The sequence below is a fragment of the Pyrus communis genome, chromosome 12, assembly GCF_041283825.1.
Source record: "Pyrus communis isolate YQ-2024b chromosome 12, ASM4128382v1, whole genome shotgun sequence".
Lineage (NCBI taxonomy): Eukaryota > Viridiplantae > Streptophyta > Magnoliopsida > Rosales > Rosaceae > Pyrus > Pyrus communis.
The window spans coordinates 21941385-21959794 of NC_142576.1; the positions used below are offsets into that span (position 1 = coordinate 21941385).

The window sequence follows — 18410 nt, forward strand, 5'->3', positions numbered from 1 at the left end:
GATCTGGAAAGGATCTCTTCGAGGATGAAAGTACAAAAAGGTTGACAAACGGGTGAAGTTTATTTATCTTTTTGTGTCCTCTGTTAAGTTGGTATTATTTTGATCTGTTGGGCTCGGATGCGCGGCTAAGCGGCGTTATTACTTGCAAACTTGGGAGGAGGTGCATTCTGCACTCAACAAATATCCACAAGGGCCCGTTTAAATTTTCGCCTCGGACCTTAGAACCGACACTGATGTTTCGTAACAAGATTGAAGTTACATACAGAGATTTGGGTGTTGACTACCTGAGTCCACATTTAAGTTATACATTTGAACAAAAGCCATAGGATTCTGTTAAATTAAATGATATAACGATTCTTATTCAAATGTGTAACTTAAATGTGCGTTGGAGAAAACCTAGTTGACTGCCGAAGCAATCGGCAATTATGCTACAGAGGTCAGGTGTGCCCCCATCTGTTTACTGGATGGGCCTTAGAATCAAGCAACAGTGATCCATTCTTTGTGGTTAATGCGAGGACTTATTCTGCTGGAACTTGTTGCTTGATCTATAATTCCATTTTCGTTATCAGATTTTGATCAATAACGCAAAGAGTTTGCATCTCAGTTGGTTACGGGTATTTATCCTTGCACCCGAGATTCAGAGTTTGAATTCCCTCTTTCCAACTACCTCACGTGAGAAAAGAAAAAAAAAATTAGCGTCAATGACAGCAGATACAGATTACAGTTCTTCTGCTTACGGGTATTTATCCTTGCACCCGAGGTTCAGATTTCGGATTTCTGCATCATTGGACTGAAGAATTTTATACACTGGTGGTACATCGAATGTTGGAATCCAGATACAGATTACAGTTCTTCTGCTTCCCCATTGTACAGTTTGTATTCATATATCTCTTACTTGTAAAGTACTAATTACAACAAGCGATTCAAACGCCAACTACGGCATTGTAAACGCCGTATGCGGCAAAAAGCATTCCGCAGAATAATATGCAACAATCCAAGGTTCTTTGCCACAATTTTAGGGAAGAACCCAACAATGCTAAGTGAAATGAAGCAGGTAGAACAAATGAGATCAGTGCACATACGGTACTTCCCACGAGTGACGCAAATACTGCAAACCCTGGAACGCACGAGGCCAAGACCGCCAATACGATCACCACTATTGCTCGACTCATGTATACTGCAAACCTTCCTAGCGGCGGCGTCGTCGAATAATCGTCATTGTCATCATGAGCTTTCTGAAACCATTTTCCTTTTACTAACTTTCCTTCTATGATCTCGTTTATCGGGTGTAGCATGATTGGGAAGGTAAATATTAGCCCCAAGCACAAACCAATCTGTTGTCAGTCAGCACAATGATCAGCGAATATATCCTACTACAGTTTTTCAAGGTATAACTGAAAGGAAAGACATTCCTGCATCGATCTAGTCATATGTCATGATTACTAGTTAAACGCCCATAAATCTTATCAAGAGAAACTCAATACATTGGAAGTTATAACCCATCAAGCGACCATGAAACCGTATTTTCCACCAAGGATTCGACACAATATATAGTCAAAGTACATTGTCACCAAGTCTCAATTCAGCTATTAGGTCTCATATATGATTTCTAAATCACGATATTATTGCTTACTTATTAGAGAAAGAAAACAAAAGGACTCCACAACCTCTCATATCAGATTACACAACAAGTACTTCCCCTATACTTAAAGATACATCCTACATGTATTAATTTATTTTTATTTCAATATCAAATACTTTTTAGAATGGAAATTATAAGCAAACGAAAAGACCGTGATGAAAATGAAGTATTGAACCCAAGTGTGGGACGAATACAACGATATATAGCTTGGCAGTGAAACTATTAATTAAGCTTCTAGGAAGCAAACAAGTGATTTGTTGTCATCATATTTATTAACAATAGCAAGGACTTTTCTAGAGTTAGTTTAAGTTCATCTTCTTGCCAAAAAAATTTATGAGCGAATCAAATGAAAAGTTTGTTCCTTTTCATTTTTCTATCCAAAATTCAAGACAATGAAAGTAAGCAAGTGCATGTAAAAGTTGAAAGAATGATAAGCGTTGACTAGTATAACATGGAAGGTTGGAGTACATTACCTGAACCACCATGGCAGACCAATTGTGAGGGAGATTGAGAGTGACAATTTCGAGGGTTTGATCACCATAAGCCATGTAACCGGCGAATCCGAATAAACAATAGACAAGGGTTATCCCTGTGAAAGCCTGAGCAAGCAACCTTGGGAATGTACTTTTATCCCGCATAGAACCTTCCAGTGCTAATGTCATTCCAAACCCCTCAAAACAGAACACCGCCATGCCTCCTGCAAATGGCAACCCTCCTATACTTGATGTGATCGCTGTCCTATCCCTAAAAGAAAACTCGCCCTCCACTGCCTGCTGTATGTCTTCTTTCACCACAAACGCCATAGCCAACACATTGCATACTGACGCAAAGACACTGAAGGGTGCTAAAGCTGATAGACTGCCTATCCAAGACAACCCAATTTCAACTGGAACTAATAAAAATATACAGGAAGCAACTGAGAAACCGTGGCCATTCAACATCGACGAAAGGTTTTGTCCAATAAATACAAGGTACGCCACGGAACCTCCACATTGGGCAATCAGAATCAAGGATTCGGTTATATAACGACCTGTTCTTCCCATGCATCCATGCCCCAAATCACCATAAGTTTTTTTACCTGATGAATTTTCTTCTGATGCCAACTTATCCCTACATTGCACCTATTCATTTTCACCACATCACAACATAAGAGTTTAAAATCAAACTTTGCCTCATCCCCAACATTAAAATAACCAAAAATCAAATTACGGCATCGTAGAGATGTGAATCAAGAAAAGAAAAAAGAATTCTACTTTACTCTAAGGAATCGTTCAATTCCGTTACAATTAGCAGGTTACATTGCAATTTGAACGATTGATCAGGTGATGATTGTTCAAATGTGTGGTTCAAAAGAATAATGTTGTACTCTAGCAGCATAACATGTCACATCTAACAACATAGCACGTCGCATAGTCTAAAGTAATGTCCAAATGAACTAGTTAATAGCACGGATAAAACACTGTCGAACAACATAACATATCGAATCGTCAAACGCTTGTTTGGGATTGCTTCTTGAAGAGCTAAAAGCACTTTTTGGCAATCAGAAGTGCTTCTAACTGCGGTTAACATATAAGTTCAGAAGTGTTTATGGATCTTAGAATTGCCTTGTGAAAAATGCTTCTTCAAGAAGGAGAAGCACTTGGATTTTTAATATAGACTTGAATGTCTCTAATGAAAGTGCTTGTAGCAGAAACGCTTATAAACATAAGTGCTTCCTATGGAAGCTGTTCTAAATTAATGTTAAAACAATCTAACAATAAACGATCACGCAATATAACATGTTAAACGATCATCTAACAACATAACATGGCATGTAGTCGAGCAAAATACCATATTGATTAGTGTAACATAGCAAATAATCACACAAACATAACATTGCACACGTATTAACTAAAACCAAACGAATATCTTGAGTCAGGATTTGTATAAGTATTCTTTATAATTATATAATTTCTTATAAATTCTAAAAAATGGAGGGAAGAGAAGGGAATTGAGGAAAACTGACAAGGAGGAGCATGCAGTAGTAGGTGGAGAGGCCAGCAACCATGACCCCAAGAGAGCCAGCGAGCCAACCGGCGATTCTCAAAGCGAAGGGGAGGCCCAAAACGCCAGTGCCGACAACCGAAACAATAATATTTCCGAGCGTCTGCGCCGTCGAAGCCCCAGCCGGCCTGTCCAGCAGAGGAACCCCCTTGCTTTCTACCCCTCCACCTTCCATTGTTTCTCACTGTGAGAGCGAGAGAGAGGGGGAGACTTATAATTATGGAAGAGTAGATATTAATAAAATTGGGATTGGTGATAAGGGATGAACGGTATTAAACAGGATCTTCTCCGGATCTTTTGACGAGGATTTTGAAGATTGGTAAATCTGGTGCTTGTCAAGTAATTTTTGTATTTAATTTTAAATAAAAATATTTAAAATAGTTTATAATATTACGGTGTATAATAAACAAACAGAAATAATGAATTTTCAAGATCCTCGCAAAAAGAATCCAACGAAGATCCGAATTCGAACAATATGGGATCTGGTTGCCTTTTTTTGGTCAATTTTCCATTTGATGGGGTTCTTCTTCTTCTTCTTCTTCGCTTGTCTTGAGTTTGAAAGCACAATCTGGAAGTAGGGATGGGTGTGAATCCAATCGGAAGTGCACTCAAAGCTCTCCAATGGCTCTCCTGAGACACAGACGTATGTGGGTGGGAGATTCTGTAATATGTACGTGTGTCGGATTCTTTGGCATGCCACGTGCTTGTCTTCCCTGTCACGTCATACAGCTAGATTTTTGTAGCTGATTTGTTTGTTTCTTTGAGTAAAAGATTCCAACCTCCAGAGTTGTTTTACACATACTTTATGAGAAATATAATTTTTATTAATATTGTAACCCAAATTTTTTTATGGAAGAAGTTATTTGTTTTGACGGAATTGACAGACAGCTGAAAAACAAAACTTGACAGTAAGGAAGGAGAAGGAAAGAGGGAAAATAACTTTAGAGGGCAGTGATAAAATGACATGACTAAGAAATTCAGAAGAAAAAAAAAATTTTGTGTAAAATTATTTATTAATATGTAATATAGATAATGATTTCTTTCATAGGACAAAAATATATTTATTTTTATGTGTTTGAAATAAAAATGATCAATTTTCAAATTTAGTTATTGAATCGTCAAGATCTAATTAGTTATTGAGTTTCTTTCTTATGTATTCAGTATCTATTATTTGAATATTGACGATAAATATTTGATTGATATATCGTTGATATTTAATTTCAATTCTTCAACAATAATAAAGTATTATCTTATTAAACGGGGTTTGTTATACGACTTGTCGAAAGTTACTGTGCTCGATTTTGCGCCAAATCCTACAATTAAAATTTTGATTTTTAATCTTTTCGTTTTCTCAACATAAGCAATGTGGGTGAAGAAAGTAAGTTGGGTGTAGAAAAATGTTAGATGAGTTCAAATAAAATTTCCCTTGTTTATATAGTTTCTTTTTTTCATTTATACAACAATATTGGAGAGTCTAGATTTTAACTAAGTCGTACAATGTGTTAGTTATAATTAGATATTCTAATACCACTCTAACATAAAAGTAAACAACATGCTACCCATCACCGTCAAATCGTGAGCATCGCCACCACATTATGTTCTCGCACAAAAAATATCGTCATTGAATGATAAGAAACATATGATTTGATAGATTCACCAATGTCTATAATCTAAGAGCAAGTCCACCCTTAAAAAAATAAGCAAGCACCCAGCCTATTTAATTCACTCAGTGAATAATGATAGACCTCAATGAATAGTAATAGGCCAAATGCATCATCATTCCTAACAATTAATAGCTTAGTCAATTTTATTAAAATATTATAATTTTTTATTATAAAATAATAAAACAAAATTTTATTTTTAATGTTTTTTTTGGTAAAATTTATTTTTAATGTTCATCACCGGATTTCCAACTCTACCATCAAAATTCCACCACCATACACACACTTCCCAAAATCTAAACCCAGTTGAATTCAACCCCAAATTTCCCAAACCCCTCTCCAAGTTTTCATTTTTTTCACCCAAAAATCCATGTTTCGATCCCAAACCCCTCGTTTTGCTTTCATTTTCCCGAAAAATTCCTCACGTCCCCAATGGTCGCGACGCTCAGATCGAAGCCCTCCAATGACCACAAGATACGCTGCTATTTTTCCGATGTGGGACAATCGGGTCCTAACATTTCTCCGTTGAAAAACTCTAAAACATGATAATATATCAGAATTCAGAAGCAAAGTGTAGGGAGACATTATGATTATTGAGCTAGTATTGAATAATGGATGCAAAATTTAAACTTGTGGTGCAGAATTGAAATTAAGCATCCCAAAAAACCAAACCAAATCTACTTTACACTATAGTTTGGATTTGGATTAGGATTAGTTTCTACCGCTTAACTCCTAATTGCTGAAATGATCAGTTTTTGGGTATGTCTTCCTATTCTCATCGCTACGTTGTCAATCTTTGATCGCTATGTCATCCATATTCCGTCCATATCTCGTCGATATTTAATTTTGATGGATTCAGCAATTGGGATTTGACGATTTCTGATCGTTTTCGCCAATTTCCCTTCAGTTTCAAGTAAATCCATGAATCCCCAGAACCCAAGCAATCCCAGAAGCTAATGAAGCAAAGAATCACACTTGCACAAGCAAAGATTATAACGTGAAGAAAAGAGGGAAATTCAGAAACGGAACAAGAAAACCCAAATGAGGAAATTTACCAGTGGAGAAAGCCGGAGGAGGAGGAGGCGTGATGGGTCTGATGGGTCGGCGGTTGTTGCTTTGCTTCTCGGCGGTGGATCTCTGAATCTTAGATCGAACCGGGTTTGGGTCGGGTCGGGTCGGTTGACGGGTGGGTCTGAGTTTCCGTTGGGTTCGCAGCTGCTGAAGCCTGAATCTTTTGGTTTAGGGGAATAGAGTCTGTGGATCCTCCGCCGACCGCCGTCGAGTTGATTGGAGCAGGACTGATCATGTACCCAACAACCAAGCGCGCACGGATGAACTTCAATTGTCAATTCAACAGTAATTTAAAATTTACCCCACATATATTTTTTTGGTTAAAATTTACCCCAAATATTTTATTCCACTTCCTCGATTGAATCAAAATTCTAAAGTATAACTTTTCTGTTTTTCAGAAAAGTGGGTCGAAAAAGGGTTAATCACAAACGTACCCCAGGATTCCATGAACTTCAGGGGTTGCTCTACTATAGTTTTTGTTTTTTCTCTGGGGTCCCAAATTGGTTTATTGGGTACGGCCCGAATATGGCCAATTTAAAACCAGTCGCACGACACGAATTTTAGTGTGCGGATGAATATTAATAAGCTACATTTTAAAATATGTTAGAAATTTACAGCGACATTTTAAAGTTCTGCACTTTGAAATTAGTTATATATTTATTTTTTTTTACTAATATGTCATAAAATTGTATGTCTTTACTTGTATTATAAGACGTGAATTAATACAATATTTTTAAAAGAAATTAATACACCATTTAAAAAGTATTTTGGAGATACTTAAAAAGGTCTACAAAGAAATTATTTGGTGGTTTTGTCGTGACCAAAGTAACTTAGTAAATATGCAAAAGTGGACCCCAAAAAAAACAAAAAACAAAAAAATGCAAGCAACATCTAGGGTGGTTGAATTTCTTCAAACCATCAGATGCCTAGTGCTATTCACACACTCTTGTTAATTTCTTTTCATCGATCTTCTTTAATCTATTCGGTCTGACGTCAAAAAATTAAGAAATGTATGTGGGAAATTATCTGGTGGTTTGTCGTGACCAAAGAAACTTAGTAAATATGCAAAAAAAAAAAAAATGCAAGCAACATTTAGGGAGGTTGAATTTCTCCAAACCATCAGATCCTAGTGCTATTCACACTCTCTTGTTAATTTTTTTTTTAATCGATCTTCTTCAATCCATTCGATGCAACGTCAAAAATTGAGATATAAAAATGTATGTAGATAGCACAACCGTATGCATAATGCATGTTGTGTAACATGTTCTACCGTTTAATATGCAACAACAACAAAAAAGTAGTAGTCCTAGTAGTTGCTATAACACTTTTTTTTTCAAGACAATAGCTTTTTAGTGGATTAAATTATTAAATGTAAAGGGATAATCATTAGGAATTGAATCATATAGGATCTGCATAAGCATTATTGTTTTCTACTATTATGATAAAGCATCATCTGCATAGTCGCTAACCCCATAATAAAAGTACATGCTATAATACGATAGTATATGTTTTACAACTCTTTTTTTTTTTTTTTTTGACAAGACGATATTGATTTATACTCGTCAACTATCAACGACTTGGTCTACTCGTTTCACCTAAGTTGATTCCTAAAATTACTACAAGCATATGCATCATCAACTATCAACGAATATGTCTTCCCGTTTCGCCTCAAACGTATGTACTCTCTGTATATATTTTTGTTTTTCTTTTAAATGAGGTATGATATTTACCCATCCCATTTTACTTCTCACACATCTTTTTAATTTTCGACTATCAGATCGGTTGAATTGAAGAAGATCAACATACATAAATTATTAAAAGTGTACGAGAAGTAAACACCCCTTCTAAATAACCCCCTAAAAAAGCGCGGGTCTTTTCCGGTTTAAACTCGCTTCGACTTCCGCGTGCTTCGTCGCCACCACTCAATTTCCTTTATAAACCGCCGTTCGTTTCCCGAGAAAATTGAGAAGGAAAAGAGAATCGAGCCTTCGGAGCTCGGTTCGGAAAACCTTCTCCCGCCACCACCTCCTCCTTCTCCTCACTCTCACCTCACGCCAAATCCTTCAAATTTTCATTTTCCTCCGTCTAATTCTAGGGTTTCAGAAGCCGGACTGATTTGAATTTGATTAATTGGGAAAATATGAAATTTGGAGACACTTACACCGAGTTTTTGCACAAGGAAAATATACGATTGTTGGAGAATTGCTCGCATGTCGAGTACAAGCGGCTGAAGAATGTCCTCAAGACTTGTCAGAATTGTAAGGCCTTGCACGAATCTTCAGCTACGGAAGGACAAGAAGGTGCTTCTAACCAAAATCAGCAATTGTGCCAATGCCAATCTTGCCCGTGTAAGAATTGATTACCCAATAATTTGATTTCATTTACAGGAAAACTAATAAAAATGATTTGAAAACTTTTAGTTTTAATTAAAATGATAAAAAATGTGTTGTAAGTGAATAGTACATGAGTAATTGTTAAAGTAAAAATATCATTTTCATTAGAAGTGAACATGAGTGTTTAGTTAAAACTCGCTTAATTTAATTTGCCTATTTTCATTTGGGTTTCTGGTTCTTTTTTAATTAAGCTTGTTAACAATTGGGTTTTTGTTTAATTACTGTATGGTTCGATTAGGGAGTTTTTGCAAATTTAGAACTATTTGGTTGTGTTTAAATCCTGCTAGGGAAACATGGGGTTTGATTTTCGAATCGTCAAGGTTGCAGGGTTTAATATTGAGATTTACCCAATTGCTTTTGTCCGGGTATCTACATTCTGCTCAAAGGATTTGAAGAAATCATAGGCATAAACCATGTTGTTTTAGTATTTTAGCCCTTTTTCAGGTATATTTAAACAACGAAAGGACCTTTTTAGAACTTTCTTAACGAATATGAGATGTTGCCACAACTGTGCTTTCATACTTTTCTTGTTTCTTAAAAAGGATGTCGACATTTGGGAATTTTTTAAGTAATGATGTCATGACTAACATGTTTCTGTGGAATAAGTTTGCTTTATAAATGGTTCACATAACTGCAAACAATGAGCATTACTATTTGGTGGTCGTCTAAGATTTAGAGGGTGTATTCAATTGAGAATTTGAAAAACTTTAATGATTTATAAATCTATGGATTTTTATGGAATTTAATTGATTTATACAGATTCTATATAACATTTTGATTCAATTCCTTCAAAATCTCATGGGAAGATGTGAGATTTGTAGATGCTTAAAATACATTACGAAATCTCTCCAATTCCCTCTAATTCCTCAACTTTCTCAAATTCTTTAAAATCAATTTCTAATTGAATAGACATGGAACGTTATAAACTTCTTTAAAATCCTAATTGAATACACCCAGATTTCTAAGGATTTTGATAAACTATCTTAAAATTCTAATCGAATACACCTTGAATTTCAGAGAATTACTTGAAATCCTGATTGAATACCCCTAGATTCATTAAAAGAATTAAAATTCCTCAAAATCCCAATTGAATACAGAAGTTTGTTTGTTTGGATTCATTTAGAGTGACAATTAATCAGTAGTTAGACGTTTGAGGCCTATTTTGTAAGAGATTTGTTATTTTTTCTCGGTGTTAGTATTGTTGCTGACTATTAAGTTCATAACTAATGTTCGTAGTCTCATCAACTCTCATTTTTCTATATTGTAGTGTGCGACCAGGCATTTTTCACGGAGTTAATGAAGGAGGTTTCAGAAATAGATCTATGCTTTAGTTTGAGAGTCAGACATCTCCTTCATCTCCATGTTGCTACCGGAGTGCAGAGATACTTTCTGCGGTTCCGTCAGTGTTTCATGAATGATCAACAAGCCATGGTAGAAAAAGGGCGGATGTTGATTGAGTATGTTACGATGAACGCAATTGCTATCAGAAAAATCCTTAAGAAATATGATAAAGTTATGCACGAGACTGGTCAATTTTTTTTTTTTTTTTTTTTAATTTGCTAACTTGGTTCATGGTGTTGTGTACCTAACAGTGTTCCTTTGTTTTAATCTTATACTGCAGATACATAGCTCCGAAAATGGCAAACTTTTCAAATCCAAGATGCGGGCAGAACATATTGAGATTTTGCAATCACCTTGGCTTATAGAATTGGGTGCATTTTATTTGAATCTTGATGTATTGGATGGTGACGAGCTTAATAATGTTTCTGGTCGCTTTTCCTGTGATCTCTCGGCGACACCACCTACAATGACATTGATGCTTCCTGACTCCTTAAAGATGGAATATGATCTAACTTGTGCTGTATGCTTGGTAAGGTCATTTCACTTGCATTCTGAAAGAGAAATTGGCATTTGTGCAAAAATGTTCTGATGTGTATTTGATGATTCGCAGGAATCTGTTTTCAATCCCTATGCTTTGAGCTGCGGCCACCTGTTCTGCAAGTCTTGTGCGTGCGCAGCTGCTTCTGTGTTTATCTTTCAAGGCCCTAAATCTGCAGCCCCGGATGCAAAGTGCCCAATATGCAGAGAGGTAGATACCTAGTTTTTGAAGAAAGTGGTTATAATCATTTGTAGTCCAACAACCTTTAACTTGTAAATTTTCCGAACCATACAATACAACTTAAAAGTGCTATTGAGCGAAAAGTATGAATCATATTCAGAAATGTGATCACAATGCTGGCAAGATCTAGTGGCCCTAGTCCTTGAATAGTGTTCATCTTGATCATCAAATTCTTTTCTGATGTCGTAGTCTCCACTTAGTAGTAAATCTTTAGTAAAGGGTGCTTTTAAAAACATGGTTTATAACATAATGGTAAAACTATTGAAGTTCTATCAAATTATATTTTCCAACTTGGCATTTGGGAGGGAACTCTGTCCTTCGGATTCTCATCTTTCACTGGCAGAATCCACTCCAGCCCTAGGGATTATATGTGTGTGAAATTTTTAATAAGTACCAGATGACTTTTATTGCGTTGGACGAGATTCTCACTTAATTTTGATGTTTGGCTTTTCTTCAACTGTAGTTCTCGTTTCCCAAACTTCATCATCTGCTTATTTAAAATTTGAAAGAAAAGATTGACATTTCGTATCATATATTGTTTGATCTTAAGTTCGTATCCTCCTCGAATGCAGGCGGGGAGTGTATGCAAAAGCAGTGCACATGTTGGAACTAGACCTGCTCCTGAAAACAAGGTGAGAAAATTGAAAACCTTCAATAGTTCTTAACTTTTGATGAAAGAGCTACCCTTTTCTGACTCCTAAAACCCTACCAGGTGCACCAACCATTGGAAAAAGAGGTATAACGCAGAACGCGCAGAGATACTGAAGCAAACTAAGGAGTTCTGGGATACGCAAGCAAAATATGCAGGGTTTTGATTGATCAATTGAGGGGGCACAGGGTCCCATATCTATAATCACGTGATGAGAGATACAGGGAGACGGTGATATATCGCCGGGGACAGCCAAGAACCACCTGTGATCTAGCAAATAAAGCGTTTAATGCTGCAAATCCATCGCATTGGAAAGATCATTGTTTGAAGCTGGTATATTTATATGTATTTGTGTTTGTATACCGGCATTTTTCGTTACTTTATTCATTGACACGTTAGGCAAATTAGGTATTAATTATCGTACATAAACATTGTTTTTCCAATTAAAATTGTATGGCTCGTGAGCCTCCTTTTTTTTTTGGTAAATTTTACATTCTTGATTTCTGCAGAACTTTTTTTTTGGGGTAAAGTTTAAGAGTGTATATGTAAAAGAAAGCGAAAAAAAGGTTACATTCTGTTTGCTGAGTTAACATTAGTTTGGTGATGTATGAGACTATTTGGTGTCTCACGCAAGAAATTCCACTAAAATAAAATAACAATAATATTAAGCAAAGAAAATAAAAATAAAAGAACTAATTTAACATTTAAAATACATTTTTTATTACAAATTATATTCAATTTTGATGTGTAAAAACCACATTTACATATCATTTTTATTAGGACATTATAGTTATTACTAAAAATGTAAGTAATTCTTGAAAAAGCAGTTGAAGTGCTTCCTCAAAGAAGTACACGATTAGAGTTTCTTACAACCTATAAGCACTAATTGGAGTTTCTTCAATATCTGGTATTGAAATTTTTATTATAGGGAGAGAAAGAAAAAAAAATAACACACCCCGATCGAGATCAGGGCATGCTGGCCGTCACGTGGGAGTGACGTAACCATGTGCACAGTGCGGAAGCTAATAAAATAATAATAAAAAATAGTACGAATAAATAAAAACCAGCTTTACACAAGTAATAACAAACATGTGCAAGCGCAAGTGTGAACACAAAGTTCAGAGCACGAAGACCTAATGCAGTCCGGGAGAAAACGACACTACAAAAGCACACCCGAAGGTGGTCCTACACTGATAGTAGTCTGTCAGATATGCCAGGGAAATCCTCAAGGAAGCCACCAAACGTGCTGGCCAACTAGAACCTGGAGGGGCGTAAAACAAAAAGTGTGAGTGGGCAAAAACAAAGCTTTTCAAAAACCATTTCATAAATAAGTTCTAACCCCTCGTCGTAAAACCTGTATACTTCCCAGAAAAATAATATACATATATATCATGCTTGGAAAAGATGCTATGCCAAAACCTCGAAGTAAAATGCAAGTGCTCAGGTAATATCACATCAATGCCATATAATCTGTCAGTCGGAGTCACCTAACGTGACCTATACGGCTGAATTTAGAGCTCAAATCTTCGTCTCACTAACTAGACCTGCACACGAGTCGGAACCACCTAAAGTGGTCTGTACGACAAGCCTGGGTCTAATATAAGTACGCTCAAGTGTTACGATCACGTGAAGGCTGGGCGAATAATCGCGGGTCACCTACGAGTCGGAACCACCTAAAGTGGTCTGTACGACAGGTGCACCTAACTTGGATCCAAGATGAGCGTGTGGTGCGGGAGGTGAACATCACGTGAAAGACTGTGCCCAACTCTGGGCGGGAGCACTAACATCGGGGGTGCAGGTTATGAGCTCTCTATGCATCTCAAATCACTACTGAACGTAAACATAAATCATAACTCACCTGGCACTTACATGTGCGTCCGCAGCACCAAACATATGTAAACATATGCAATTCATAACGCGTAAATAAATGACAAACTATAAGCATGGCATATAAAAACGAATAAACGTTTCATTTCACTTTCTGGGAAAAGTATAAGTATATAGGTATATACGGAAAACCAAAAGCCCACTCACTGGTATGTGGAAGGGTCGTAACCCCCTTGCCTCGAGTGACCACGCTCGTCCTCGGGATAGGTATCACTTATATGCGAAACAACTATAAAACCGTTAATTTTAAAGCACATAACCAACCTTATGAAATAACTTCTCATACAATGCTCAAATGGGGTGTATGAATACACCAACATGATCTACTCAACCTCAGGAACATCCCCATATTTTTAGAAAAAATTTTCACCGTCGCACGCGTTGGCCAAGGCACGGCCACACGCGCCGGCCACGCGCAGGCATGTGCCTGGCACGCTGACGGCGTCAGTTAACGCCGTCGGGAATATTCTGTTAACTTTAACGGATTTCGTTAACGCCTTTAGGAATATTCCGTCCAAACTGACGGAATATTCCGTTGTCTTCTCCGGCGAGGCTCCAGCGCCGGAAAATCGGGAAAACTTCAAATCGTAATATCTTCTTCGTTTTTCAACCAAATTTCACAAAATTGGTACCAAATTGAAGCTTACAACGAGAGGAACAAGTTCATACCACTTTCAAGTGCTAAAATCCACAAAATCTCGTCGGGAAAACACCACCAACTCTAGCCAACCTCGAAACTCACGATCCCGACGTCCAAAACCTTCAAACGAACCACCCCGAGCCTCCTAAGGACCTCACCAAGCTTCCTACGAGCTTGAAATTCCCAAAAACATAAGAATTTACGTGTGCATGAACAGTGACAAAAATCGGGTATCCCGAATTCGACGTGAAAACGAAGGTATCCTTACCTGAAATGGGTATGGTTGAACTTCTACGGACCTCACAAGCAAGAATATGTACTTTGTTTCTTCGATCTGTGAAGATTACAAGGGTTTTGGGGTATGTCCGTACAAATGGGATAGAAAATGGGGAAGGGAAAGGGCACGGGACAGGGTGCAGGGCAGGGAAAGGGTGAAGGAAATGTGTGGGGAAATGTGGGTGGTCCACAACTAGCCACACCAAGCTCAAAACAACCACACAACGTAAAAATCACACTAGGGGCAAAATCGTCCTTTCACACGTACGTTTTAAAAATTTTCGGAACGGGCTGTCACAAAAAAAGTGAGAGAGAAGGGTATTTGTCTTTGCTTTCTACGTGAGATAAATTTCAAAAATTTCTTAAAAATGAAGAATGCATAAGTTCCAATGTCTAGATTTCACACTTTCCTAATATTGCCTGTATTATATATATGTATGTATGTATGTATGTATGTATGTATGTATGTATGCATATCTATATGTATGTGTGTGTGTGTGTGTGTGTGTGTATATATATATGCATATCTATATGTATGTATATATAAGCTTATATAATAATTCTTTCTGTTTTCGAATTATGTCATTTATTGTACTAGTAATTCTTTTTGTTAACTCTATCAACTTTTCTGTTAAGTTAAGGAATAAAATAGAAGTTTCATTAAAAAAAAAAGAAAAAGATTTTTTTTTTTTTAAAGAAAGACTTGACTCCTCAAAATTGACGAGGAACTCCTTCTTCAAATACCTCGTGATCTATTTACAGAATTTCGTACTTATATTCGGAGCTTTTCAAGGATTGACTAAAGGATCTTAGTTTTAATTGAATTTTTGTAGAGATGATCTTTACATAATGAATTATAATATGAACGGTTCCGATTATAACTACAAAATTCTATGAACATGTCTCTCCTTAACCTTAAGGAGCCAAGCTCTTCTTTTTTTATTTTTTTATAAATAAATCCGATTTTTTTTTGTATGAATAGACCACTATACCCTTATATTTAATGGAAAATATAGATTTGACGAAATGACCACTCATGCAACGCATAATTAAGTTAAAGGACACAAGAAAGTAATATAAGAGTTTAGGAACGAAAACTAAATATGATATAAAGTTCACGGACCTTCGCTATTACACATCAAAAAAAAAAAAAAAAAAAAGAAGATTTTTACACAATTTTCACGTACTCTTGTTATAATTTCTAACCATAGATGAAATATAATCTTTATATATAAATCCAACAACCTCTTTTAGGATCACAAGCTTCACCAACTTTTTTTGGAAAAAAAATGCTCCCAAAACAAAATATTTCAAAAGTAGCCCAACATAATGCACCAAATCATGTAAGGGTTTTTTCATCATTTCAATAATGTTTTTTTTTAATAATTAATTTTTTTTGTATAGTTTTTTTTTCTTTTTTTTAATTAGTACCTCATAATAGGCTAACAATAATGTGATTCAATCTTTATTCATTAAATATTATTTTCTCTATTTTTAAACACGTTCAAAACATCTTAAAAGCCGTGTAATGCTGGTTATGAAAAAGATCTTTCGCACGAGCATAATAATGTGATTAAACTAGTTGTCAAATGATTATTTATCTTTTTTTAACAAATGATATTATCAACACTAGGACCCCGAATCGAGCAGTGTTGGCCGTGTTGGCACCCCGACCTGGAATGTCCACTAGGACATCGAATCGAGCCACCCTGACCTGGAATGTCCACTAGGACCTTGAATCGAGCTGTGTTGGTCGACACTTGGAAGGTGACGAAGCCATAAGTGCGATAATGTATAAAATGTGAATAAATTGAAATCTAAAAGTGGTTAAGTACACGAGTGCGCGGTAAGCGAGTCTAGACCCATTTCACGCGTGATATAGAGCATAAGTATAGTACAGTGAGGTAAGATAATTATTATACCATCATAAGAAGACATCTGTACTGAAAAGTGCCACAAATCCTCGTCGATATGGAACTCTGCTGCTAGAACCTGGATGGGTACAAAAATAGAAAAATGTGAGTGAGTGAAACACAACTTTTCAAACCAACTTCAATTACCAAGGGCAGTAGCCCTTCGCCGTAACACATGTATATTTCCCAGAAAATCGAATACATATCTATCTCAATCCTATACACGGCATAACATAGTCCACATGAATATCATGCCATAGATCTCAATAAACATATATATCTCATCAACATGTTAGCCAGAGTCACCTCACGTGGCCTGTACAGCTGAGTCAATATCTCATCAATCAATACTAGCATATAAGTCAAAGTCACCTATAGTGACCTGTACGACTTATCCATATTTCATCACATATCTCATCAATCATTGCTAGCATATAAGTCGGAGTCACCTATAATGACATGTACGACTTAATTCATATCCCATCATATATCTCATTAATCATTGTTAGCATATAAGTCGGAATCACCTATAGTGACATGTACGACTTATTCACATCTCATCACATATCCAAGTAACATGTCAGCCGGATCCACCTCTTGTGGCTTGTATGGCTGAACCCATAGCTCATCACATATCCTTGCACACAACTCGGAACCACCTATAGTGGTTTGTACGACAGGACTGGGTGTAAATAAATACGCTCAAGTGCTACGATCACGTGAAGACTGTGCGAATAATCGCGGGTCACCTACGAGTCGGAACCACCTCTAGTGATCTGTACGACATGACTGTGCACCTACCTTGGATCCAAGGTGCGGGAGGTGAACATCACGTGAAGGACTGTGCCCTGGCCATGGGCGAAAACACTAACACTGGGGTGTAGGGTTATAAGCTCTAACTACATCTATTGTAACATATACAACTCATGGGCAACCTGTACGACAGTGTCGGAGTTGCCTATTATTGCAACTTGTATGACAAGGTCGGAGTTCCCTAAAACTTACATGCAGTCATGCCATAACTCCATCATTTCAATTAATACCATAAACTCACCTGAACTTACCTGTGCGTCATGCGTTCACCTTTACACTTTAGAGCGTTCACTTTTAATTATGTGCAAGTAGCATACATATGAATATATCAGAATGTAAATATGAAATTCAACCATATCATAATATTTCCAAATATATAAACATATATACAAATGGCATAATATGCGTAAGCTATAACACCCCACTCCCAAACTTTTTACCTTCGGAAATAATTATCGATGATAAGCCCAACTAAACACTGGTTAAATTAACTATCCTTCCTAACTATTTTTCACTTCAATATTACGATTCTTCACATAACCAACATTTAACCACCAATAAATAAGGTTAAATCTCACATTTTCCAATCTCCTTCACATTGCTCAATTCCCCAAACAAGGCTATTGTCTTAATTATTTAGTCTTATTTATTGTATGGCTGCATCTAACATCTCGTTAGACTGCCTATGTACCCTAAACAGGGATCAAGCCATTCGTAGTTCACAATATCAACAATAACATAAGTAATCACTAGATGCATATTCTAAAACATAAAGCATATATACTTGTATAGAAAACCAAAAACCCACTCACTTGGAGTCCACGCTATGATTCTCTAGCACATACATCGAGGTGTCCCGAATGATTGGCGCATGTGACCAATTATTGAATCACATCTCAGAACTCTTATCAATAGAATACGTAATTCTTACAAAACACATCCTCAAGGGCATTCTAATATAGTTTGAGACTAATTGACCACAAGTCAACCGTCGATCAAAGATTGACAGTAGGGTCTACAACCCTATATAATTCGATCTGGAAGATCTGCATATCATATTTCCAAATCCGCAACTTCCAAAGATGCACATTTTGCTTCTATAATAACATATTAAAATTTCATTACGATCCAACAGTTCGATCTCTGCCAATTTCCCAAAACCAAGTGGCGGTTAACATTTATGTTCCAATTCGGGAAGATCTGTACGTCGGATTCCCAATCCATAAGTTTCTATGGTCTTCAAATATTACATACTATAACATAACAAAGTTTGGTGACGATCCAATGGTCGGATCTTCGATTC

The 18410-nt window shown here is 36.5% G+C and overlaps 2 protein-coding genes and 1 long non-coding RNA gene across 3 annotated transcripts; 2 read left to right on the forward strand and 1 right to left on the reverse strand.

Annotated features, from left to right (window-relative positions):
• Window positions 1–782: 782 nt before the first annotated feature.
• ANT1 (aromatic and neutral transporter 1) lies at window positions 783–4330 on the reverse strand. Its single transcript, XM_068485285.2, has 3 exons — window positions 3648–4330; window positions 2116–2763; window positions 783–1334 (listed from the first exon to the last, which is right to left on the reverse strand). The coding sequence occupies exons 1-3, from the start codon at window positions 3858–3860 to the stop codon at window positions 924–926; spliced, it is 1272 nt and encodes a 423-aa protein (XP_068341386.2). The 5' UTR covers window positions 3861–4330; the 3' UTR covers window positions 783–923.
• A 4013-nt stretch (window positions 4331–8343) lies between these two features.
• LOC137744082 (putative E3 ubiquitin-protein ligase BAH1-like 1) lies at window positions 8344–10911 on the forward strand. Its single transcript, XM_088680960.1, has 4 exons — window positions 8344–8765; window positions 10078–10322; window positions 10432–10680; window positions 10762–10911. The coding sequence occupies exons 1-4, from the start codon at window positions 8558–8560 to the stop codon at window positions 10909–10911; spliced, it is 852 nt and encodes a 283-aa protein (XP_088537086.1). The 5' UTR covers window positions 8344–8557.
• Window positions 10912–11504: 593 nt separating this feature from the next.
• On the forward strand, window positions 11505–12182 carry LOC148692501 (uncharacterized). Its single transcript, XR_015954369.1, has 2 exons — window positions 11505–11561; window positions 11642–12182. It is a non-coding gene; the product is annotated as an uncharacterized LOC148692501 (long non-coding RNA).
• Window positions 12183–18410: the final 6228 nt, after the last annotated feature.

What these genes read in the sequence shown, in the direction of transcription:
- LOC137744082 (XM_088680960.1), top strand. Translation starts at nt 8,558, where the DNA reads ATGAAATTTGGAGACACTTACACCGAGTTTTTGCACAAGGAAAATATA. An exon ending in TCCTTAAGAAATATGATAAA is followed by an intron (nt 10,323 to 10,431) that starts GTTATGCACGAG and finishes CTTATACTGCAG; the next exon opens with ATACATAGCTCCGAAAATGG. An exon ending in TAACTTGTGCTGTATGCTTG is followed by an intron (nt 10,681 to 10,761) that starts GTAAGGTCATTT and finishes GATGATTCGCAG; the next exon opens with GAATCTGTTTTCAATCCCTA.
- ANT1 (XM_068485285.2), bottom strand. Translation starts at nt 3,860, where the DNA reads ATGGAAGGTGGAGGGGTAGAAAGCAAGGGGGTTCCTCTGCTGGACAGG. An exon ending in ACTACTGCATGCTCCTCCTT is followed by an intron (nt 2,764 to 3,647) that starts GTCAGTTTTCCT and finishes GAAAATGAATAG; the next exon opens with GTGCAATGTAGGGATAAGTT. An exon ending in GGTCTGCCATGGTGGTTCAG is followed by an intron (nt 1,335 to 2,115) that starts GTAATGTACTCC and finishes GACTGACAACAG; the next exon opens with ATTGGTTTGTGCTTGGGGCT.